Genomic DNA, 25,165 nt, shown 5'->3' with positions numbered 1-25,165 from the left:
GAACATATTTATACATTAAAGGTGCACTATGTAGTTTTTGGGAGGAGATTGTAATCAGAAAATAAAGATCTTCATTGACTGATTATTTTAAATGCCCAAACAAACTAAAATAAACAAAATCTCTTTGTTTTCAAGGCTGAATAAACTGACCAAACAAACTGACCTTAAAGGACAACACAATTTCATACTGTTTTACTTTGTTTATATTTGGCGGACCCTGCCACCTTTCTAGCTTCAAACAGTGTTTTCCTCTGAGAACAGCTCGTTTATTCAGTTATGGGTAAATAAAACATTTCAGAGTTAGTATTATTACCTAATTAATATTGTTAATATTGAAATCCTGAGTTTTAATCTCTTCTCCAAATCTGCAGATTGTCCCTTTAAAGCAAAATCAACCATACATGCGACATTGATACATGCAGCAGTCTGAGGCACACTGTCAGGTATCCGTGTCTCCCACCGTACGCTCTGACGACGCACGTTTCTCCCGCACCGGCGGCGTGTTCACGCACTCAGAGCGCGCGGTGTCATTCTTGAACACGCAGTCAGGTGTCGCGCTTCTATCACGCTACCGGCGACGCCCGCCCCGGCATCTTTTTTTTTTTTTTTCCCACGTTCACGGTGAAACGCTTTTATTTATTTATTTATATATTTTTCTACTCATGTGCGTGAAATGTAGACTGGATGACGTCGCGCGTGCACTCAAGTGTGTGTGTGTGTGTGTGGGCGTGGAGTGAAGTGTCAACGTGCGGCGCGAGAGGAGGAGGAGGAGGAGGAGGAGGAGAAGCCCCGGAGCTGAGTCCAGTCTGTAGCTAGAGGATAACACACAACTTCAGCTGCTGGAAATTGTGTGTAACACCTGGAGGATAAAGTTGTGAATGGTCGCGGGTCGACATCTTGTTGAGAGCCGCCGGAGGTGAGTCCAGACCGCTCCCCCCTGCCCTCCCTCCCTCCCTTCCTGGATGCGAAGCGAATCAGGCGGCGACGTTTTCCCCCAACATCGGGACACTTGTGAGTGAGCGCTGCACCTCCATTTCAGGTAAGTTTGTTCGGTGTGTAATGACAAGACAACTTCTGGGAAATGATTTGGCGGACTCGGTTAGCTGCCACACACGTCCGCGCTTCGTGTGCTGTGACGGGCGCCGACCTGGTTTCATCATTTCTGGCGGTCGATGTGAGTTTTTGCTAGCTAACAGTTAAAGAAACCCGCCAGACCCAGACAGGGGGATGTTAATGTGAAGCCGTGTGGCAGACTAGTGCCAGCTAGCTAAAGAAGGAAGTGTGGACCGCGGTGATAGCCCGACACGAGTGATTGATATTCAGCTGTCCTCCTGATGTGTTATCTTTAGCCTTCACGATGTTTCCTCCCGGTGTGATGGAGGCCACCGGTGGTTAGTCCGCGGTCACATCTCGGTAGAAAAGCTTCATGACATCGACGCGTTATTCTCTACAGCCTGAGTGCAAGGACATCCGACCTCTGTGGCTGGAGGATGCTGCAGCAGCCCCCCTCGCATGTCGCCGTGGGGTGTGGTTGGCAAACCGGACAGGCATTCAGGCAGGCAGCCTGTCAGCAGCTCCCCTCCAGCAGCACTCTACCCTGTAATCTCCCATTTGACAGCTCATTAGAGAGCTGGCCACATCGCATTAAGCCATCCCCACGAACAATATCCCTTTACTAAACCAGTCCTCTGTCATGCATGTTTTCTGTCCGTTTGCTGTGAGTGTTTGTTGGCGGCGGAGCGGAGGGGACTGTCTGTCATAACAGCTCTGCTGCTGTAGCAGGGGCCCCAGAGGCTCGTAAATCTGCCCCTGTGGACAGCCAACATATGTTTCACACTCACTTCTGTTTGATCAGCCTGCTCAGGCCATGCTGCAAAAACTCTGATGCACGGTGTGCAGATTTTATCTCACTCATCCTGACAAAGGCATTGCTCTCATGCAAGTACTGAATCAAAACTACAATCGTTATTGTGACAGGATGACAGTCAAGGTCTATTTATTATTATAATGTTATTTTTTCATCCTGACCTCTGCCTGTCAATCTATCCATCATTCAATGTCTATAATCGTTTATACTTGTGGTGAGCTGGAGGGAGAGTGGTGGGGTACACCCTCGACAGGTCACCAGTTTATCACAGGGCTAACGCATACAGTCAATAAGAGACACCAATTAAATGGAAGTATAAAGTTCACCCAAAATCAAAAGTTTTTACTTGGTGAAGGAGAATGCTGATGCACTGTTTTGCTGTGAGGCTCCACAAATGTTTTGTGGACTACAAGACTTCACCAGATTTTCCGTTGGCTTTGGGGTGAGTGAAAAGTGCCTACATTTTCATTTTTGGGTGAACCTAAACTGCATGTCTTTGGACTGCTGGAGGAAACTGGAGCACCCAGAGGAAACCCAGCAGACGTCAGGGGAACCTGCAAACTGGACACAGAAAAGCCCCAGCTTGCTGGTGGGCTTGAACCCAGAACCCCCTTGTTTTGAACCTTTCATTCTGCTCTGTTAGGTGTAATGTTAATGAATGCCATTCATTGTGACGCCGCTTTACGTCACAGATTCCCCCTCCTTTTTACAATCACTCTGCCTTTATTCACTCACCTTTCCTCTAACTTAATTCATGCCACTTATTCCTCATTCATAATCTTATCTCTTCCTCCATGCCTCTGCCTTCCTCAGCGTAACGCTTTGAGTAGCAGGTATAATCCCTGTGGACTATCCTCACATGTGCATGCCTCTCTCATTGCATTCATTACAACCCTTTCGTGAAGACATGTGAAGGTAGTTCATCCTATATATTCTTGATGCAAAGAGTGGGACAGGTGATTAAACGTCTGTACAAGGGTTTCAGCGATATACCGTGGTATAATGTGTTGACATTTGCTTATGTACAGTATTGAATTCTACTGTTTTATTGTGATTAAGAATATATATATTTCAAGTTTCTATCAAGTTTCATGTCTGTTGGGACATCATCTTTGCTAATTTTAAACCCCAAAACCTTTCTTTTTTCAGTCCCTTAAAGGTCATTGTGACTGATAATGGTGTGAGGAATTGTGTACTTTTGTGCACCATGATATTTTCTGAGATGGTTATCATACCGTGAAAATGTCATACTGTTGCAGCCCTCATCCGTACTGCATCTGTTTAAGCCAGGGGTTAAATAGCAACCAGCCAGTATGGACCAATGTGCTGTGTAGTCAGAGAGAGAGAAAGGCAAGGTTAATCACATTACTGATTGCACTATCATGTCTTTCCGAGGGAGGAGAGGCTGTCACTGCCAACACACACACAGATGCACCCATGCATGCAAAAAGCACACGCATAAAAATACATGCACAGGCCAAAGACACACAATGCCTCCAGCAAAGAATAGCAAATCGACACATTTGTGGGAACTATAGATCTAAATCCTGGGTGATAAAACCAGCAGTAGCATCACTGAGTAGATTGTGTGTGTGTGTGTGTGTGTGTGTGTGTGTGTGTGTGTGTGTGTGTGTGTGTGTGTGTGACAGAGACACAGAGGAAGAGGGAGAGTCTTGTTCTGTTTGGGTTGACTAGTCATTGGGGTCAGTAACTCGCAGTCATTCTGTTGGCATAGTCGTTTTTAGGTCATATGCTTCGCAAGTGTGGCGCTTGGCTAGGTTACTCAGGCTTTCAATGGGATCTTCTCTACAGTGTCTTTGGAGTATCACCAGACTGCTGAGTGTGCATGTGTGTGTGAGTGTGAAGGGATGTCTGGAGTTTGGCCAGACCTGTTCTGACAGTCTGCACTCTGCTGATGCTGATACGACTACAATGTATGCGTGTTGTGTCCGTATATAAGCCTATGAGGCATTGAACAAACGTGCAGTATAAACAGGGGTACATCTCAGTCTGTCCACAGCCTCACTGTTGATATTTTAACCTAGACAGAGAATTGAGGAGTCTCTGTTTGAGCTCGCATTTGCAGCTCTTTTATGTATTTATTGGGCCTGCATGTCTCACTGAAGTCTAGTTAATGTTTGACACGATGTCAGTGCGTGTGTGTGGTCAGTCTAGCTTTGAGGAGGTCCATCTGTAAGTCTGTTATAAGCTTGTGACCATTACAAAGACATTTGTTTACATTCCTATGGTTTTTTTAAACCTACATTGGTTCCTCTGCTAAAAGACAAAGCTAGCCTTTAAAGTGCATCAATAATCACACAAAAAAATACTTTTTTTAGTTTTTCTAGCTAGCTGGGGACGTTTGTATCACACATCATGATTCTCTGTGTAGACAAAATTTACAGTTTATGGTAGATATGATGGCGACATCCCTCAGCATCACTGTCAGTAAATACGATTGCATTATCTCTTTGCAGGCTTAGTTTTCTCAGATGTCCATTAAGGACAGGTTTAATGCACTAATGCCAACACTTACTCCACCACACTTGTTTTAACTTGACTTCATTAATATAAATCTATTTTGAATTTTGAGGTTTGATAAATCAGGTAGTCACACAGAAACAGGCAGTAAGTGCAGAGCAACTTGGCTTATCGTGTCAATAAGCAACTAGAACTGCAACCATTAGACAATTCATCAATTAGGCAATCTACAAGAAATTAGTCGGCTATTTAGATGCCATGGTGTCCGATATTGAAAGACCTGAAACACCCGGTGATTCCGGGAACATTACTGAAGATGTATCCAGAGGAGTCAGAAGATGTATGTTCACAGTAATGATGTTTAATCATTTAAGTTAATTTTCAAGCAGAGATGCAAAAAAATGATGATTGCAGTTTCTTCATGTGATAGTTTGCCACTCTTTCTTCTTTGGGTTTAGACATCTCGTTGTTGAACTCATTATCTCATTTATAAGTATTTTTTTTCTAGAGCCCAACTGATGATGGCCTGTCACAGATATATTATATCGGCATATCTGGTGTCCAGAATGCTGCGATATGAAAGCTTTTTTTTTTTTCTTCTTAAGATTATAAGGCAGAAAAAGATGTTTAGGGCAATTTATCATTATTAATTTCCCAGTGGAGATAGATATCGAAATATCGTTTTCAACATTAGCCTTAGAAATCGACTATTGGTCTGGCTCTGTTTTTTCACTATTTTCCGATAGTACTGATAGTTGCAGTCCTTGTCCTAATAAGACCACGTGCAAAAAGACTTGGTTTTATTTATTTATTTACATTTGATTGCGTGGCTTTGTTACTGTTGCCAACAAACAGAAATAGTTCAGGAAACTGCAACCACATGTGCCTGAAATGGCAACAGAAATCTTAATGGTTTTATTGCCAACTCGTAGGTGGACATTTCTTTTTCAAGGGCTCCTTGTTTCAAATGATGAAAACAGCTGTTAAAATAGGTCACTTTATGCACCTGTTTTAAAAATGTACTTCCTTACTGCTCACTACACTGTACAGTTCACCACTAAGCTTTATTACAAAAACTATCACAAAGAAAAAAGCAAACAAACATTCTTCAACTTAAAGACAAAACCCAGGAACACCCACCAACCAGTGTACTGTTGTAACCCTACAGGCCTGCCATTTCACAGAAAGAAGGAGGATTTCCTGAGGCCGTTGTGAAACTATGTATATGTTTGTCTCACTTGTTAAGCCAGTTTAGAAAGGATCAAGGTTTCAACATGAGCCAGTGGTAGCCAGGTGCCGGCCTACAGCCTCGATTATGCTATGCTTCAACTAATATTATGTGTTGTATTGATGCTGATGGACACGTTTTGTTGCTGACTTTTGAGTTGGTTTCTCAAAAAAGCAATAAGCCTAATTGTGAAACACCCCAGCAGCTGCAGAGTTTCTTCATCACTTCTTTCTTGCCGTCACCATCAGGTGATTTAGCTCCATTGTTTCTTCAAGCCTTTTGTCTCAGTTCTACATTCAGTGCATTTACATCGGCCCTTGAAAGTGCATTTTTTCTGCTGTGTTTTTCAATTTATATAAGTCTTGTGAATAGAATAGGACTTGTGATTGGTTTGATGAGTCACAATGATTCTTTTTTTAGTTATGAACATGGGATTATATTAGCTATAGATGGGTGACAGCAGAGTCAATGGTGGCCGCCCCTTTTGTCTTTTGAAAGGTTTTGTTTAAAAGACTAAAGCTCTCTAGTGTAATGTAAGCAGGGTAACTGTTTAGACTCTGAGTGGATGAGGTAATTTTAAGGTCTATGACCTGTGCTAGCTTTTGTTTGCTCCTGAGAACATTAAAGGTGCTTGTTAGCTCCTTGGTGCACCCATAAAATGTTCCAGTTTCCCCATAAACTCTTGGCATTAGGTTCTGGCTTCCAGCTTGGGAGCACGTGGCTCCGGGAGGCCTTTTGGGAACTGGGTGTAGTTGATGGCATACATATGTTTGTGCCTGTACACATGTTTTTCTCAGGAAACATCTGGAGTCATGTCAAGTGAGAAAATTTCTAAACCTTTTTTACTAAGATTTTTGATTGCATGCAAGCAAATTGTATCTTTAGACCAGCGCTGATCCAGAATTTGAAACAAACATGTATAAAAATGATTGATATGTTTGATATATTAGACCACATCAAGTCACATATCTACTGTGGACAAGCATTACATCCAGATGTTGGTAGGATGAGCATCCACGCCTCCTTGCCCTATGAACAAAACCAGTGAAACCATCCGTCATGCCTCTCAGCCATTTCAGCTCAGGTACACCTGGTCCCTGATAATGACACAGGCATGCACAGACATGCTTAACAGTGACAGGAATGGAAAGTGCACAGAAAATGCTTTATTGTACATATATGAGTCAAGTATATTGATCTACTCTAACTGAATACATGTTTGTTACCAAAGTGAATAAGTGCAGAGAGCTTTTGGTGCCTGTGTGAATAGATGACAGCTGTATCTGTCTCTAGTTGTTCTGTTTAAGACTCAGAGAGTGTGTGCTTGTGTCAGTGCTTTCTGTGTGTGAATGATTTCTCTCTCCCTCTCTCTTTTCCTGTCTGTGTGAATGAGAGTGAGATCTCTGATTGCCTCTGCTCATGCCAGCAAGTGGGGGTTGGAGTTATGAGAGAGGTTAGAGAATGTAAGAGGAGGGGAAGTGAGATGGTTAAAGGTCTTGTAGAGCTCTGCATGGTGTGTTTTTTCCCACTTTGATCCGTGCTACAATCCCTTCTCTGCCTCTCTCTTAGGCCTATTCCCACTCCATCATTTCTCTCTTTTCTTTTTTCCTTTCCCATCCCCATCGGTTCCCAACGTTTGACTGTGCGTGCTGCTGTTTAGAAATCCATGTGGAAGAAAACCTCTTTGCCCTCCAGCATCAGTGCATTTCTGTCTCTCAGTCAACCTCGGCTCAGAGATTGGAGCAGATAAAAAATCCTGTGCATGTACGTGTTGTTTTTTCTAACATGCAACCTCTATACAATGCAATTGTGTGTGTGCTCCATGTCTGTCTCAAATCTACCGTGAGACTCCTCCTTCCCATCATCCTTTGCTATGAGAGGAATAGAGTTTTTGAGAGCAAGGGTTGCCTTGGTAACTATTGCAGCCATCTGTGTATGTTGTATGAATGTTTGGTAGTATGTGCAGAAAAAAGATGGAGCCTCTGTGGTCTTAATGCTTCAGCTCCCTCAGCGTTGCATTATTTATTTAATAGTTAGCAGAACGACTGTAAGGTTACTGGGTTACAATTCATTTCCAGGAAGAGATTAAAGGAGTCCATTTTCAGCTCAGTGAATGTGTGTCACTGTAGCAAAACATCTACAACAAAATATCCTTAAAATACACAAGTATAGCCTGCATTCATTGCCAAAGAGGAGGAGGAGCAAACAAATGATGAATTTAAACCATGTTGTATTTGCCTTGCTTTCTGTGGTTCAATTGGATGCCACCTTTTTTCCAGCTTAGCTGATGCATATCAATTACACCTCTCATGCGTTTACACTGAAGCTGAAACTACAGCTTGAGTAATCTATATGTGTTGATTGACAGGAATTTATATAAACTATTTTGATAATCTGAATAATCGTTTAAGTAATTTTATTAGCAAAAATACCAAAAATTCTCTCATTTCAGGTGATCAAATTGATTTACTGATTTGCTGCTTTTCTCTGTTTTATGTCATGGCTCTCAGAACCAGACAAAACGTACAAGCGGTGCCTCTTTTTGTTGTGAAATGCCAAGAAAGAAAAGTGGAGACACATCTTGCAATTGTACTGCACTGATGGATAAAATGGAAGGATCAAATGACAGTAATCGAGGCAGCTGCTGTCTACATTCACCTTGTCTAAAGAGTCCAGACAAAATCAATGAGATATCTGTTTGAAACAGTTATTTATTTCATGTTGAGAAGGCTTAAAGACAAAAAGAAGGCAATAGAAAGGATAGAGAGAAAACTGAATGAAGCAAAGATTTCTAGATCTAATTTTCCAAGGAGACTTCTCTTAAATGTCATTAGCACAGACTCTCAGTGTTCAGGGACTTTGTAGTAAAGTGATAAAGATATACTGATTTGTGATGATTAGTTTATTTCTGCAGGGTTTAAAGCAACAAAATGTTACTTACATTGTTGAATCTCATCCATAGGTCATCAAATACTGACGCTGTGGGTTGGCAGCTCAGGTTTGACACCAACCCAAAGCATCAGTATTTGACGACCTATGGATGAGACTCAGCAATGAATCTTTCTTCAGAAAGTTACATTTTGTTGTTTTAAGAGTACCACAGTATGAGTAGGGGACAAGTGCTCTAGCTGCTCAGCTAATTTATGCAATATAAAATACAATAGTCTGAAGCTAATAATGGTGATCAGCAAAAAACAAATGGTTTGTCTCCTTGACGGTTATTATCGAGCCAAATTTGATACAGTACTTGTTTGATACAGTACCAGCGAAATGTTCTTGTTAAGCCATGTTTTATGTGTTAGTGGGGTCAATTTTAACGTTAAGTTAAGTGCAGTAACATTAAAGTAACATTACTGAACTTAAAGAAAGGGGAGGTAGCCTCTTCTGGAACTGATTGTGGGCATATGATATTGTCTCATATTGATCATATTGAGGCCCCTGAGTTGAATCCAAATCGTATTGTGGCAGACTTTGTGATATTGTATCGTCCTAACAATCGATATACGATATCATATCGTGATGAAACTGGTATCTAGTATAGTGATGCCAGGACTGCTCTATATTCTGTGCAGCATAGAGATGGAGAGAAATGTTTGAAGGAGATGTGAGAGGCAAGGGACCATAACTGTGGTGGTCAGATACATTCTCATGCACTGTGGAGCTTCTAAATACAGCCCAGGGACTAGAATAGGATGAAGATAAATTGCCCAGGTGTATGTCTCCCTCTCCTCTCTAACACAGAGGAGAGTGTAAATGTTAGGCCCAAAAATAGTCTGTTTTCCCCAGGCTGTGGCACGTCATGTGGCTTGGGCCCAGAGTATTGCTCGTATTATAACACTGACTCACCCTTTTTCCATCTTTTCTTTTTCGTTTAGAAACTCTCAGCAACCTCCAGCAATGATGTAGACCTGACAACGACATGATGATGATGCTCGCAGGGAGGAGGAGCAGCGACTGACTCTCTCCTCCTTTTCGCCACTCTGTGTCCGTCCTGATTGGGGCGGCCAGAGTGCTATGTCATCAAACACACCTCCTGCGGCCCCGCCCTTTAAAAAGGGAAGGAAGCCGGAGAAATCGGAGGTGATGACAGAATCGGTGCCGGCCACCAACGAGGAGCTGAGGAGCAAACTCATGGATGTCCAGATTGAGCTGCAGCAGGAGCGTGGCAAGGTGAGGGGGAGCAAGAAGAAGAAGTGGATGCCTTGTGTAGAAACCTTAAGATGAGAAAGTCCTCCTTTAAAGAATTACTTACATATTATTTACTTATTTTTGCTTTGTCGCTGCAGTTAAGCTGAAGCAGAGGCAAAATTCACAATAAAATACGAGGCTCAGACAGATGCTGTAGACATAAATTGATTAATAAATAATTTTGAGGAAAAGGTGAGTGGGTCAACTGAAGATCGAACTGAAGAGTCAGTCCTCCCGTCTGGGATCTTTGGCAAAGCAGAAAGAGAGAGAGAGAAAGTGGTGAGCCTTTCTGATCACAATTTTAGGGAACCAGCTTTTCCATCATGGAAATGATGATAAGTGTCCCTAGGTGGAGGAGGAGAGTAGGAGAGAGACCAGGTGAGCCACAAGAGTTCCAGGATGTCCACACCCTACACCACAGATTAATAGAACAAATACAAGGATGTGACACTAAAAGACTTTTCATTTAAATGAATGCCTCACTAATGGCTAAATAAATAAACTGTAAAAACTGTTAGAAAAAAGCGATTTAAAGTCAACATTTAAGTTTTATCATAAAAAATATCTTTAAGTGCAAACATTGTGAGAGAGTGTGTGTGTTGAGGATACATCTCTGCCAGGTAGACCTTCACAAAGAAGAAGAGGAAGGTTAAATGATGCAGGACTACAGTCTGCAGAGTAGTGGCAAGAGGACACGCAAGTGAGACAGGGGGCAAATGTTTAAAAAGAGGAAAGTCTCGCCCCAAGTTGAGACCTGCTTCATTCATCTTCAGCAGCAAACTAAGCAGAGTCAGAAACACCCACCCTTCGAGTAGAACATATGTGAAATATATTCTATGTACAAAATTATAATGGAGCATATCTTACTGGGACAAGCCATTGCATTTAAAGCATCTGCAATATGGCATGTGGCCTAAGAATAACAACAGCAGTGCATAGTATGCACAGTGCAAGTATAACATTGACAATTATTGTGAGATGATTATACAGATATATCAGGGCAGACGTATATGGAATTAAATGCAAGGAAAGTATATTTTGGGTTGAACATGTTCAAGCTAGGACAGACACCATAACTGTTCTCCATTTGAGTGTCTACTGCTCCCTGTTGGGAAATAAAGCACCACTTGATAGCTGTTCATCCATTTTGTTTTAGACTGCCAGCACTTAGAGCACAAACTTACAAATGAAGTCATCACTGTGTGGCACACAAATACACTGGCGGTCTGTGATATGTGTGACGAGGACTGGTTGTTTGGATCCTTATGCAACTCTAATGGCAAACTGTGTCGCTCTCCCAGGTATGTAAGCTCCGTGAGCGGCTCCAGGAGCAGCGGCAGGCTCGGGAGCTCGAGCAGCACAAACACGCTGTAGCGCTCACTGACCTGCGTGCCAAACTCCACGAAGAAAAGCTACGCGAGATAGCGGCAGTCCGAGAGGGCTTGGCACGGCAGCATGATATCGAGCTGGCCCGGGCCATCAAAATCCGGGATGCTGAGGTGCAGAGGCTCCAGGGGCTTGTAAACGCACTGAGAGATGGAGCTGCTGACAAGCTCAAAAATGCTCTTCTCGGAGAGGCTCGGGAGGAGGCCAGGAGAGCTTTTGATGGGGAGAGGCTAAAGCTGCAGCAGGAGGTAGGTTGTAGCATGTATACAGGTGACATTAATGCAGTATTAATTTTTGTTTCCAGCATATATTGTGAAAAAATAATCTCAACAACGTAGAGCTCAGCCTTCTGTGTTGCAAAATTGTGCTTCTTGTCAATGCAGCAATCTCATTGTATGCCCCTCACCGTATTTAAAGCATACATTGGCTTAATCTGGAAATGTTGGTGACTATCTTGGTGACAAAAAATTGTGCAATGAGTGTTACAGATTGGATATTTTCTGACGGAAATGTATGTTCTTAGATGAAGACAAACAGTTTTATTGTGGAAAATTGACATTCTGAAACCATTAAATGAGTGCACATGTGTATGTGTGCTAGTCAATGCTGAGTGTTGATGTGGGACTGTGTAAACCTTTTTTAAATTTGCTGTTGAAAAACAGGAAGCAGGGTGGAAAAGCCTGTTGCCAAGCTATTGTTCCATTGCAGCCTTTCCAGACAAACAGGGCATCTATCATTACAACAGTCTAATGGGATAGGACGTGTTTATATATGAGTGTCACTCTCTCTGTTGTTTTTAGGTTTGTGTGTATTGATATTATAGTGTATGTGTGTGTGTGGTATTTTAGATCCAGGAGCAGAAGACGGCCAGGAAGCAGGCTGATGAGGCGCTTGCAAATGCTCAGCAGGCAGATAAAGCCAAAGCAGCAGATCTCCGCACAGCCTACCAACAGCACCAGGATGAGGTGCATCGAATTAAACGGGACTGTGAGAGAGACATCCGCAGACTGGTGAGACCACATGCTACTGGAAAGACATACACCACAGACACTACATACTGTATGTCTTATCAAAAATAACATGGCCACTAGCTAAGTATTTCGATAAAGGCTAATAATGTTGAAGGCATAATTGCTGGTGACCCCAATGTTTCCCAGATGAACTTATTGAACTTATTTAACCTTTGTTTGACTTGGAGCTCTAGTTAAAGCAATGCATTTACTTTATCAAATTGCCCAGACTGTCTGATATAAAATAAAATAGGTCTTTAAAATTCAATACCATATACGATCACTAAAAACGTGTTCTGTCTCACAATGAGCTAACCTTTATTGAATTGCAAAATATGGAGCTGTAATATATGCTATAAAAAGACAGGTATATATTATTATTCCAGTGATAGGTTAGCTTGACAAGCCCAACAGCTGTTACTTTTATAGCCCTTGTTCCAACCACATTTGAATATCACCAAGAGTCTCTCACACATGACATCTGTTTTTCTGCTTCTGAAGTTCCTGCTCAGGGTTTATCTCACTGTTGTATGGAGGTTACAGGCTAATTGCTCCACTGTCTGTCTCGGCCTATCTCACCATGTGGTGCTTATCTGCAAAAATAAAAGTCTGTTTTTCTGCTGATGTTACTCATTAACCCGATTACATACAGTAGGGTTACAATAGCAGGCATTATTTTTTGCAAAGGAATGTTTGAACAAGGAGACTTTATGATATAAAAATACAGAAGGGAAGTAGAAGTAGGAACATCTGTCAGAAGACGATTGTGTGCATGCAGAGTAAGAACAAAGCTTCATAAATTAATCACAGCTGAAACAGTATTTTAAAGCTAAAACGCTGTCGTTTTCGGGCACCAGCGCGAACAGCTTGTTAGACTGAAGTTGCTGACAGTGTTAGGTTGAAAGTTAAAAGCTGCATCACACTAGGCCTAAAAAAGATGAACATCATACTTCATGTAACCAAATACTGACATGTTGGCGGTGAAATAAACAGATCAAGCTCTATTTTTGCTGTATGTCATAAACATTTAATTTTCTACAACATGATCGCACAGATCTTTGTATCATCTATTGTGAGGATTTTTCAGTAATATTAATGTGGAATGTAAATAGGATTTAATGGAAAACTGTTCCTCTCCATCCCTCTTATAGATGGATGAGTTGAAGGCGAAGGACCGGGTGGTGGGTGCCCTGGAGAAAGAGCTGGGGCTGCAGGCGGGCTACACCCAGAAGCTTCAGCTTCAGAAGGAAGCTCTGGATGAGCAGCTGGGCCACGTACGAGAGGCTGAGAGACACAACCACGGCAGCCCTAAGAGAGAAGTGATGCCTGGGCTGGGGGACAACTCAGACCTGCTCAGCAACCAGGTATACACAGATACAGAAACAGATGTAGACACATGCATTTGCACATGTGCATGGATGTATTAATACACCAAAATACAGACATTAAAATTGTAACAGGATGAACATGATTTGAACATGACATTACAAAAAAAAATGTCATATTGTAGGTCACATACAGCCACACCTACATCTTATACTTTCATCAGAAGCATGTTGATAGACTGTTTATACTGTACATACAGCTTCACAGTTACTCTGTGAAATGGCATCTCAATCTTCATCCCTCCACTTCCTCTTTTCCATCCACCTCCATTACCTACCTGCCTGCCTGCATGTACTCCCTTTTTATTTAGATTTTGTTTTCCTCCTCTCCTCTCCCCCCTGCTCCACAGGAGTTGGAGGAGCGTGACATGAGGAGGTTCCAGTTGAAGATTGCGGAGCTCCACTCGGTCATCAGGAAACTGGAGGACAGAAATGCACTGCTGGCTGACGAGAGGAATGAACTAGTGAGGAACACACATGTAAAAGTATATATGTACATGCAATGATTATAGGCCGGGAAAGACAGAAACGCATATAGTTATGCTTCCGAGAACATGTATATGCACATAAAGAAACATACATGCTTATGACAGGTGTGTTAAAAAAATGTATTTCCTAAGACCTCTAGCTTTGATCCTCTCCCTCTTGCTCAGTTTGGAAATTCTGTGTCACTTGAGGTCAAGATTTAAGAATAGTGTTTCCCCTCCCTGTTTCCTTCCTCTGTCCAGTTGAAGAGGGTGCGAGAGGCAGAGAGCCAGATGAAGCCAATATTTGAGAAGAACAAGCGGCTGTCCAAGAAAAATGATGACCTCCTGCAAACGCTGCAACGAATGGAGGAGAAACTGAAGAACCTGAGCCGAGAGAACGCTGAAATGGTGAGATGTTTTACCTCTACTCTTTTGTTTCTCTCTGTTCTCAAGATAGAGATTAATTAGAAAGTTCAAATACTTGAAAATAGTAGATATATAGTAGATGGTAGATGTGTTAAGAAAAAAAGAGTTCATTAAAAAGGAAACAGGACCTCTACAGGCCGTTTGAAAAAAAGCATGATATTCTCCATACAACAATAATTGAGATTCTCTCTCTGTCTTTGTCTTCCTCCCTCAGAAGGAGAAAGCCTCCTCCTCTCGGCCCCCCTTACCACAACAACCCATTCAGTCCCAGCTGAAGCGGCCAATCTCCCTGACAGACCTGAGCCACGCCCACGAAGAACAGGAATTGGAGTTCCTCAAGCTGCAGATTTCTGAGCAACGCGGCATCATTGATGAGCTCACGCAGGTGAGGATTTTACTCAACCCACCAGGCTCTGATCACTCTCCTCTAATAAGTTTTAAAGTTTCAATTTACATGTTTTTATAACATATGAGTAAGAAGTGTTTCTTTAATTAGCGCTGGCATCCCACACTGTCTCTAAAATGGGAGGAATGGGCTGGAAGATATAACAATATGTGCCGTTAGATAATATTCATTTTTTTCCCCATCAGATGTTCTTTTCATAACATTTAACCATTTTCTTGTTAATAAATGATCAGGATTTTCTTATGACGTTTTTCGAATTTGATACATGATTTTGTTTTAATATGATAACGTAGTTTGATTTCTCAAATATTTACTTCATTGAATAGGCTGAGATATTCCTGTCTATCGAAAATGTTTAAATATCACAATATATATCAGTATGGTTTCATGATATGTTCTGGATATATATAAAATTACATAAACAGTTTTAATTTTGGATCGACTGGATTAGTGGAATAAGTTACATATTTTCAGACGGTGAAGTGGTTGTTGCTGCTTGAATGTTTTTTGGTTGAAGAACCGAAGCAGAGTGTCTGATTTATTCATCTTCACTTGTCTTTTCCCTCCCACCCTCTTTTCTGTACGTTTCCATCACGCCCGACTCATCAATCATCCGCAGCTAATTTCCTCATTATATAGAGCCTCAACCCACACGCTTTATTCCTATAATTATTCTGTTTTCTGTCCATCATTACCACTTCATCTCGATCATCACTGCACTTTTGGTTTTCATTTTCTTGAGCACTTCTTGACTCTTGACTCGAATTTTGTAGAAACAGACAAAATTGAACACTTGTGCTGCATGAAACATTATATTCTGATGACAGTTAATGTTTTGGCTGAACTGTGGGATCCTGTGCAGCTAAAAGAGTCATGTCTAAATCAGATGTGAGGCTGGTCGTGCCAGAGGTTTGAGATATTGATCTGCTGTGTGTTTGTCTCTAGGAACGTGACCGATTGGTGATGAGCAAAAAGAACAGGAGGAAACCTCCCAAGCTGACTAGAGTAAGTGTCCATGAGTGATTTATAAACGCTGTTAATCCAGGGATGTGTAACTAAGCAGCTACCCAATCTGTGGTTGACTGATCCTTGAGCACTTTTTTTTCATTTGTGTGTGTGTCTCTCTGTTTAATTGGGCTCAGGAGACAACAATGACAATATCCCTCACAGCTGGGAGCATCATGCAGCTCTAACATGAAAGTGCTAGTAGAAAATTTTCTTTTTTTTTTGCCGTTGTTGTTTTACTTATTTTGTGTATTTAGTGTCATTGTAGGACCATGAATACATTTCAAGCTTGATTTGGTTGTGTCTTTGTTTTTCTGTGTTTCCTTATGTGTAAAGAGTAAAGAGGCAAACGATTGCTAATTGCTGAGATACGTGTGCATTTGAGTGTGCATGTTTGGGCTCATACATCAGGGGATATTCGATGTTGCTAGGAGGAGGAGCTTTTGGATGCATGTCAGATCCCACCTCTCCTGCTGGAACCAGTTGGTCACCTTGGAGTGGTGGATTCAGGTTTGGGCACGGCAGCTCGGCTCTTGGATTTTCACCTGACAATTTGCCTCTCTTTTTTTTAATTTAAGGCAGAAGCTGAATACATGAGCTTGGAGACAAAAAACGCAAAGGCTATTTTTTGGATTTTCTGAAGGAGTAGTTTGGTTGTAACCAGAAGCCTTGTTGTCTGCTTTTCCATTTTGTGTGGAAGTACTGAAGGCCTGCAGAACGCTGCATACATCAGCTAGTGTGGCATATGAGATGATAGATGTATATAGTTTTTATAGTTTAGTGTTGGTGTTTTTGTTCTAGTAGCAACATGACGGAGTACCTCCTCCTTATCCTCTACTTCTCTGCCTTCATTTGCCTCTGTGCCCTAGTCTGCCTCTACTTCTCTGGTTGCCAAGAGATGACTTATAAACATGATGGTAAGGACTCCGTGGGGTTCCTGAGATAAGACATAATGACAGTAGCTGCTTTTGACAAGTATTAAACAAAATGTTGGTGAGTAAACAAAAGGAAGCAATTTGTAAAGAAACACCATCTGCTTGTGTTTCTTAGTACGAGGTGAATTTAAGAGCTTTATTCAAATAAGCTTGTGGATGGATGTTGGATTTGTTGGCTTTCTATATACAACGTATATGTTATGGTTTGGGTTTTATTTAAATTGTGCATATCCTCTTTTCTTCTCCCTTTTTGCAGAGGCATGTTGTGGAGACATATTTTGGATTTGATGAGGAGTCGATAGACTCTGAGACCTCCTCTCTGACCTCCTATAACACTGACCTCACTGACCGCACGCCTGCAACTCCAGAGGAGGATTTGGAAGAGGTAAGGAAATCCTTTGTCTATACTGAAAGAAATGATTTAAATTATAGTGTATTTTATAGTTTTAACACCTGAAAGATGTGTGTGCTGCATAAATTCTGAGATGACTAACCGGAAAGAAAGGAAACATGACGTTAAAAATTATTTACAGAATAAGAGACAGGCTAACAAATAATTTCAGGTAAAGGTGTGCGTTGGACCCTGTCCCTTTTTAGTAAATCTTTAATATCTTTCATTTATATTTTTCTTGAATAAAGAGTGTTACCCGTGAAGAGTCAGAGCTTCGTTTCCGTCAGTTGACCAGAGAGTACCAGGCTCTCCAGCGTGCCTATGCCCTTCTCCAAGAGCAGACGGGGGGCTCTATGGATGCTGAGAGGGAAGCCAGGGTTTGTATCACTTTCTACCTCTTGCCCTCTTTACCTGTCGTCCAGCAGCTCTCAAACATTTTTTACAATTCGTGTAAAGTTTAGATGTAGTAGAGATTATGTTTTGCTAAGTTTGTCTCATGGCTAATCTTTGCTCCCACAGACACGTGAACAGCTGCAGGCGGAGCTTAACAGCTGCCAGGCCAAGATAATGGACCTGGAGAAGGCCCTGGCCGAGAGGGGGCAGGTAACAAAGCCGAGGAATGGTGACAGGAGCTCACTGGTCCTGCTCTCACTGGCCCTCCTGCATGTCTGTCTGGCCGCTCTGCTCCTGGGCTGGCGCTATGCCGACCAGGTCTGCCGCAGAATCCTGTGATGTCACTTCCTGCATGTGTGATGTCACAGCTCTGTGCCTGCATGCTCTGCCTCACCCTCTGTCCTCCCTGTTGTCGGTTCTGTTTCTTATTGGGCCTTATAGTGCTGTCGAGCACAGCTGTGAATAGATTGATATACAAGATCTTAATCCAGTAATTTCTCACCTTTTCTGAGTCTGAAAATATGTTTACATTAATTTTAGTTTATTTAATATGTACGGAAGTCATCTTAAAGCATTTCGGTATGAGAACTGAGTTGGCTATTTTGTCAAAACTAAGGAGACCTAAAGAAAAGCTGACATGGAGCACCTTGATTATTACCTACACTAATTATCATGAACACTGAAATGATTATGATGGATACGTATCACTACTCGTATTTTCTTCATTTGTTGTGAAGTTTTTCCTTTGTCACCGCATGTTTTCTGCATATTGCCTGTTCCACTGTGGCGTGATCCTTCTCTGTTATTTTGATTTCCTGCTCTGCTGATTTCCTGCTCTGTTCCTCCTGTTAATGTGAACTCATGATGGTTGTGAATGCAGCTCCGTTGCCTGTTATCTCAGGGTTGGTCTTTAATTCTCTGGATCAATAAACTACTACTGCCACTCTGTTCCTGTCTGTTTGTGTCTATGGTACATTTGCATGTTTCATTTCATTTGGGAATACAGTAGGTTGTCACTGCATGTTATGTTTTGAGTTGGCTGATTGTGTTTCCGACAGCTTTGTTCATTACACCCTGTTGTCGGGGATCCTTTACTGTTCCTGGCAGTGTCATTTCTTGCTGATGTTGTGTTTGGTTGTTATGGCAGGATTCAAAGTGGGTGGAGGAGAAGCAGTACTTGCTCAGGACCAACCAGGAACTTCACGAGAAGGTACACTGAATAAGCCTATACTCACTTTAAATGCATCACTATATCAGAAACATAGTTACTGTATTAAGATACTATATAAATTTAGTATTGTATATTCTCTGTACAGATACCAAACAATATTTTTTTAGTGCCCAACTTTTTCTTTTTTGTCATTTAACAGAAGAACCAAACATTTAAACACTTGTCAAGAGGTTTGCTTAAATAAGATATAATCTAAAACGAGAAAATTGTGCTCTTAATCAGAAACTGTCTGATCAAGGCTGGACACATTTCATGCAAAAAGACAGATTCAAAGTGCTTTACACACTCTTAACCTTAAAAAGGAAATGTACACAACATTAAAATGCCAATTAAAATGTCAGAAATTAAGGGTATGGAATTAAAAAAAAAAAAAATGAACATGATTTAAAGGGACAGTTCACGTCAAAATCTACCTGTAGTGCTTTTTATCTATCTAGATTGTTTTGGAGATGTCTGCCTTCTCGACGAGAGGTTAGCTAACTTAGCTGGCTAACCTTACAGCTCAGCCAAGGAACATGGCTGCGCTGTCAGGAGCACGAGCCCCTCATCCTTGAGTCGATGCACGTTTCCTTCTGCACAGTGATAAGGTTGGGGGTTGTGAGTCAGTGGAAAGAAAATAGTTCCCTACAGGAAACTACTCACAACAAGGTCTGTGAATTATCTTGAGTATCCAGGTCAAGATTTCTGTAAAGAGACATTACTGTTGAATTTTTCAAAAGTATTTTTTATGGTGCTTTGAGTGCCATCTAGTTCCATTATATTCCAGAGAAGGCCTCTGCAACTCACACTAAAACAATCTGGATAGATAAATAGCACTACAGGTGAAAAATATGTGATTTGAACAAATTTGGGGCTGGTTTTAAATCTTCTGGAAGTTTTTTCTCCATATCTTTAAAGCATAGTGATCCAATCACAACCAATAATATGAGTTAGTCATAGCTAACAGAATAATGACAACTACAAGAAATGAATCATCCTAAGTATTCATAATGCATTCATAAACATGCCCTACCATTGTACTTAACAAAGGTGTGTGTGTGTGTGTGTGTGTGTGTGTGTCTGTAGATGTGTGTGCTGCAGCAGAATGAGTCGCGGCTGCAGGCCGAAGTTCAGGATGCTCGGGATCAGAATGAGCTGCTGGAATTCAGGGTGCTGGAACTAGAAGTAAGAGACTGTAACAACGTCAAAATGTCGCCAGGAGGCGACAACAACAATCTCAGTTCCAGACGCAAGACCTACATACAGTGACTCACCAGACAGACATACAAACAAACAAACATACTGTTCACATATACACACTTGAGTCCTCCTCTGTAGCATCTGTGTCCTGCATGGCAGCTGTGTGCATAGCCCCTTGTCTGAACTGGAATATTTTTTTTAATGAAAGAATGTTGTGTTAAGATGAAAATAATTTCTTGTTGAATAAAAATGTATTTAAGTTCACCATTCAACCCCATCTTTGTTCATTTTGTCTCTCATTTGTGCATGCATGTCCTATGTTTTGTTGACATATTCCATATGATAAAAGCTTATGTTCATGGATAAACAAGGAAGTATTTACAGTGTAGTCTAATTTAGTGATTTTTATTTATCTGCAAAGTATTTTGATATAAAGTTAGAAATCTAGAGATGTTAGGTCATTAATCTAGAGGTTTCAAAGGCGTGTATCATTTAGAATATAAAGTTTATCACCCATCACTTCTTTCAGTTGTTCCTGCATCCAGTTATCTTTTTATTAACAGTTGTGGGTCAGCATCTGTTTGAGATCTGCTGTCAGTTTTGAGTTCCAGCATGTGTTTTCAAACTCCCTCTTGGTTTGGTTTGGTTTCCCATTTAAATCTATGGGTTCCCACCTCCCTCATTTGGCAGATCCCGACCATGTTTTCAGTGTTATGTAAGTAAATCCCTCATTCACTCCCTTTTCATTCTCATTTACATTCTGTGTCTCACATTGCACCACCGTCAATGTTATGATGAACTATTACACAACGGTAGGACTTGATTAGTTTGTCTGACCTTGTGATGTGTATGTGAATGTTAACATGGTGTGTACTCACTGTAGGAGAGGGAGCGCAGATCTCCTGCCCTCAATCTGCACATGTCTGCGTTCCCTGAGAACAGCACCAGTGCCCTGCAGAGCTACTGCCATCAGGAGGGAGTCAAGGTGATTACACACTTAAACAAAATATTTTCCTTTAAGACTACACACAGTCAATATGATGTCTGATGGTTTTGACCTCTGCAGGATGTAATTATTCCTGAGCTGATGAAGAAACTGGATATCCTGGGGGATAATGGGGTGAGTTAAAACACAGTGCTGGATTAAAATAAGCTACAGTGTCTATTTCTAGTTCTAATTTCTGACGTCTCTTTTGTATTTTCTGTAGAATCTCAGAAATGAGGAGCAGGTCGCTGTGATCCAGGCAGGGACGGTGATCTCACTGTGTGAAAAGGTGAGTAAGGCTTCTCAGCGAGGTTGGATTTTTACTGACACACAGTGGACACTTATGGCCATAACACTTCATTGATTCCGAGTGCAGGCACTACAATTGCAATATGTAAGAATTGGTCATTTGTTTAGTTCATAGTCAAAACAAACACATATCACCAGAGTAACTGCTAACTGCATGCGTGATTGTAGCTACTGTTATCTTGTTAGCCGTGCAGCTAGCTGGACAACTGGGGGAGTGTTGGTGTTTACACCGCGAGCACAGGAGCTTTGAACTGCTGGGAGAGAGAAGTTTTCAATACGTGCATGTAGACATCTTCGACATAACGTCAAACCTTTTATTTATTCACATTCTGTTATAAATTTTAGTTCATTTTTTAATGTTTTCAACTAAAATTCTTACTTATTGCACATGTAAATTAATATGGATGACAATAATACAGTTATTTCAACTTCTGAAAAAGCACTGATCCCTCTTGTTCCCTGTTTCGTCCGAATCCTCCCTGTGAAGTGGTTGAAACAGATAGATAGCACAGAGGCTGCCCTCACACAGAAGATGATTGACCTGGAAAATGACAAGGTGAAACATCCATTTACCATTAGCGAACAAAATGTTTTGACTGTATGTTAAAGTGGTATCATGCAAATATACTTGACTTTTCATTGCTTCATACACAAATCAAGCTATTTATCGCCTTGTTTTTTCTGCTGTTGCAATGTGAGAAAGATGCTAAATGTGGAGCTCATGGTTTTCCTGATTCTACAGAATATAGTCTACCAGTCAGTTGTGATACTGTGCCCTGTATCTATATATTACAACATCTTGTTGCAGGAGCTGTTCAGTAAGCAGAAGGGATTCCTCGAGGAAGAGCTGGACTACAGGAAGCAGGCCTTGGACCAGGCCTACATGGTACGGAGCCTGGAGCACTATGACCTGTCCCTTTATACAAAAGTCGGCCTGTCAAATAGACAAAATCCACTCATTTATGTTAATAACAACATTAACCAAGGTTGTGTACAAGGCATTAAGTGATTCAAGGAATGCAGCGGTGCAACATTGTCATTCCAGCATGACACATAAACATTTGGAACCCCATTAAACATCATGAATACGACATGCTCCATGAAGGTAAAATCTGTCACATTGTGTCGGGATACTGCATCTTTTACCACTCAAGTCTAAATTCTGTGAACAATCTGAGCCACTAAATTGGCCGAGGTATTTGGCTTCATGTTTATTGGCCCAATGCACTTTTATATTCTGAGAAGGTCAATCACTGATTTAATTTAAATTGTAGAAAGTATAAAGATACAATGCCTTTATGAATACCCTGTGTTACTTGGTCCCAATGAACAAATAGCAAAGTTGAGGAATAATTCTAGACAGCATGAGTTGAATAAGATTTTAATGTTAGACTGTGAATGATAAGAATGAAATGAAAACATTCTCCCCCCTCACTGACTTTAATAGGCTGTACCCAGAAGACAGAGGTTAACACTTAGGTCACTCTCCATATAATTCTAACCATTTTATTTGGTTAGTTTTGGTGTTGGTTTGTGTTTATGGTCCCACTTTATATTGTGTTGGTGAAAACTTGGTTTTTACATGGTAATTTTGCTGGAATTCATCTGTATGAGACTGAGAATAAAAACACATTTTGTGTTGTTAATTAAAGTTACCATGACAAAGTCAAGCCTAAATAACCCCAGTGTAAAGTGGAACACTGTTCCCCATATCTGCCATGGTCACAGTAGTGTGTGTATGTGTGTGTGTGTGTGTGTGTGTGTTGGTGTGTATATGTTTATCTGTTTGTGTGTGTGCCTCCATGTGTGTGCTTGTGCATGCCTGTATGTGTTTCTGCATGTGCATGTGCACGTCTCTGTGTGTGTACGTGTCTGTGTGTTTGTGTACCTGTATGTGTGTATGTGGCTGGCTGTGCAGAGGATCGAGGAGCTGGAGGCCACGCTGTATAGCGCTCTGCAGCAGGAGCAGCCGGCATGCCAGGCGGTGGCCGAGTCGCTGACAGACAGGCAGAGGGAGGAGCTGAGGCTAGCCGTGGACAAGCTGCGGCGTCAGATTCTCCGGCAGAGCCGGCAGTTTGACAGTCAGATCTTACAGGAGCGCATGGAGCTCCTACAGCAGGCCCAGCAGGTAAGGCTTAAAACAAATCGAGTCAGGTTACTGAGTCCTGCCCTCCCTCAATCTGAGCCCTGGTCCCTGTCTGAACCGTCTGACCCCACCAGACCTCTGGTGCTATGAAAAAGATGCAGTATCCCTGTGTGTGCAACCTCTAACTCTACCTGTAAGTGCACATGTAGCAGTGAAAGAGTGAAAAGATGAGGCAGAATGACTTTGTGGCTGCGTGTGAGTGTGTATCATTGTGATCTGAATACCCCCCCACTCCTTCAGTATCCCTCCACTCCGCAGCCCCCACAGTAGTTTTACACCCATGGCTCGTACAGTATATGTTATTCATTGAGTACATCAACAACCACGGCACCTTCAACTTCATTTGTACTGTAACTTACCAACATTGTTTTTTCTAATCTCTAACCACACTTAGTCACTAAAAACTCATTTTAATGCTGCTAATGACATATACTAATTAATTGTGTTTATGCAGTAGTTTTATTAGTCCACAAACAATACATCTGTTATGCCTCGTCCATTTAATCTATAATTAAAAAAGGTAGAAATTCTGCACCTCTTCTCACTCAAAAGAGCAGCAACTGTTTCCTCTTCCCAACAGTTTGGTTTTAGTTTCTTCTCAGTCCACTGGCTGACTCAACAGTCTAGTAATTAAGAACTAAACAGCTTTTTATGACCTAAATGATTCGGCTGTGTCCTTTTTATGACCCTGAATACGCTTAAAGATACTACAGCTGGATAAAAGACTTTTGCACGCTGGATCACTAAGATGTTAGTGTCACAGTCAAGTGAATAAGCTGCTCTGGTTTAAAGTCTCAAAGATGGAGTAACTTCAGCTGTTCACTGTTAAATCTGCTCTTTGGTTGCCATGGCAGCTCATTCTTACCCAACACAGCTACCATGGAGACAGAGGGCATGATGGGAAGGAGGCAGAGTATTTGGAGTAAATGCAGGAATAGCTGGATCGCAGTTATATTAACACTTTAACAACTGTTTCTTTTTGTTTGAGAGCCAGCCAGATGGTCTTAATTTTAGATTTGAACATACTTTTGACCACCTAACCGTGTCTGTCTTTGCCTTGCAGAGAATTAGAGAGCTGGAGGACAGGATTGACTTGCAAAAGAGACAAATAAAGGAAATAGAGGAAAAGGTACACATTTAAATTTTATTTTTTATGTTTCTTTCTAAGAAAGGTTCAGTCATGGCTGGTAGAGGAAGCGTTAACTGTAACTTGACTAGGCAAAGATTAGCAATGAGGGATTATAAAGGAGTTTACATCTGCTGTAGTGGCACTGTGTGTATTTTATTAACTTCTTGACGCTCTTTTTCTCCTCTCTCTTTTTTTCCATCTGTTCATTAAATACTTTGTGTTCTTTTAGTTTTTGTTCCTCTTTTTGTTTTTCTCTTTAGCATTTATTCTTTGGCCTTAATGAAAGTGACCGAGGACCCACATCAGGTAGCACCTTTTTTCACTGTATCATATCAGTATTTAATACATATAGTTATACATTTATAGTGTTGAAAGTAGCAAAAATTATATCATTTAAAAATGTTTCTTCTTTCTCAGGTGTTAAGGTGCTGTGGAGGCAAGCGAGGACGAAACAAAATCTACTTGTTTTTTATGCATTTTTAGACAGCCCATCAAAACCCAATGGCCTTTTTGATAAATGTGCACTTTTGCAGAAGACCCTAACCTGGAATGCAAACATATTTGAAAATGTACTAAATAACCATATATACATGAGATTAAAGTGAGATTTATTTATAA

General features: G+C 41.2%; 1 protein-coding gene across 2 annotated transcripts; it reads left to right on the top strand.

Annotated features, from left to right (window-relative positions):
- The first annotated feature begins 621 nt into the window (after positions 1-621).
- Positions 622-25,043, top strand: jakmip1 (janus kinase and microtubule interacting protein 1). 2 transcript variants are annotated; one of them, XM_073487601.1, is made up of 23 exons: positions 622-1,039; positions 9,452-9,746; positions 11,066-11,398; positions 11,999-12,160; positions 13,312-13,524; positions 13,896-14,009; positions 14,274-14,420; positions 14,704-14,823; positions 15,790-15,849; positions 17,041-17,169; positions 17,424-17,552; positions 17,695-17,778; positions 18,716-18,778; positions 19,865-19,963; positions 20,862-20,963; positions 21,045-21,098; positions 21,187-21,252; positions 21,760-21,828; positions 22,081-22,158; positions 23,191-23,400; positions 24,482-24,547; positions 24,777-24,853; positions 24,965-25,043. In XM_073487601.1, the coding sequence occupies exons 2-22, from the start codon at positions 9,591-9,593 to the stop codon at positions 24,825-24,827; spliced, it is 2,505 nt and encodes an 834-aa protein (XP_073343702.1). In that variant the 5' UTR covers positions 622-1,039; positions 9,452-9,590; the 3' UTR covers positions 24,828-24,853; positions 24,965-25,043. The 2 variants fall into 2 exon arrangements, with proteins under 2 accessions (XP_073343702.1, XP_073343701.1); XM_073487600.1 differs by lacking the exons at positions 20,862-20,963; positions 21,045-21,098; positions 21,187-21,252; ... (4 more) ...; positions 24,777-24,853; positions 24,965-25,043 and having other exon boundaries at positions 629-1,039; positions 14,653-14,823; positions 19,865-20,247.
- The last annotated feature ends 122 nt before the right edge of the window (positions 25,044-25,165 follow it).

Source organism: Pagrus major, chromosome 18, assembly GCF_040436345.1.
Source record: "Pagrus major chromosome 18, Pma_NU_1.0".
Classification (NCBI taxonomy): Eukaryota; Metazoa; Chordata; class Actinopteri; order Spariformes; family Sparidae; genus Pagrus; species Pagrus major.
Note: the sequence above shows the minus strand (reverse complement) of the source record. Positions and strands in the feature narration are given on the sequence as shown.

Bases quoted from the DNA above. Each gene is read 5' to 3' on its own strand.
- jakmip1 (XM_073487601.1), top strand. From the start codon at position 9,591: ATGTCATCAAACACACCTCCTGCGGCCCCGCCCTTTAAAAAGGGAAGG. The intron at 9,747-11,065 runs GTGAGGGGGAGC...TCGCTCTCCCAG, and splicing joins TGCAGCAGGAGCGTGGCAAG to GTATGTAAGCTCCGTGAGCG. The intron at 13,525-13,895 runs GTATACACAGAT...CCTGCTCCACAG, and splicing joins CAGACCTGCTCAGCAACCAG to GAGTTGGAGGAGCGTGACAT.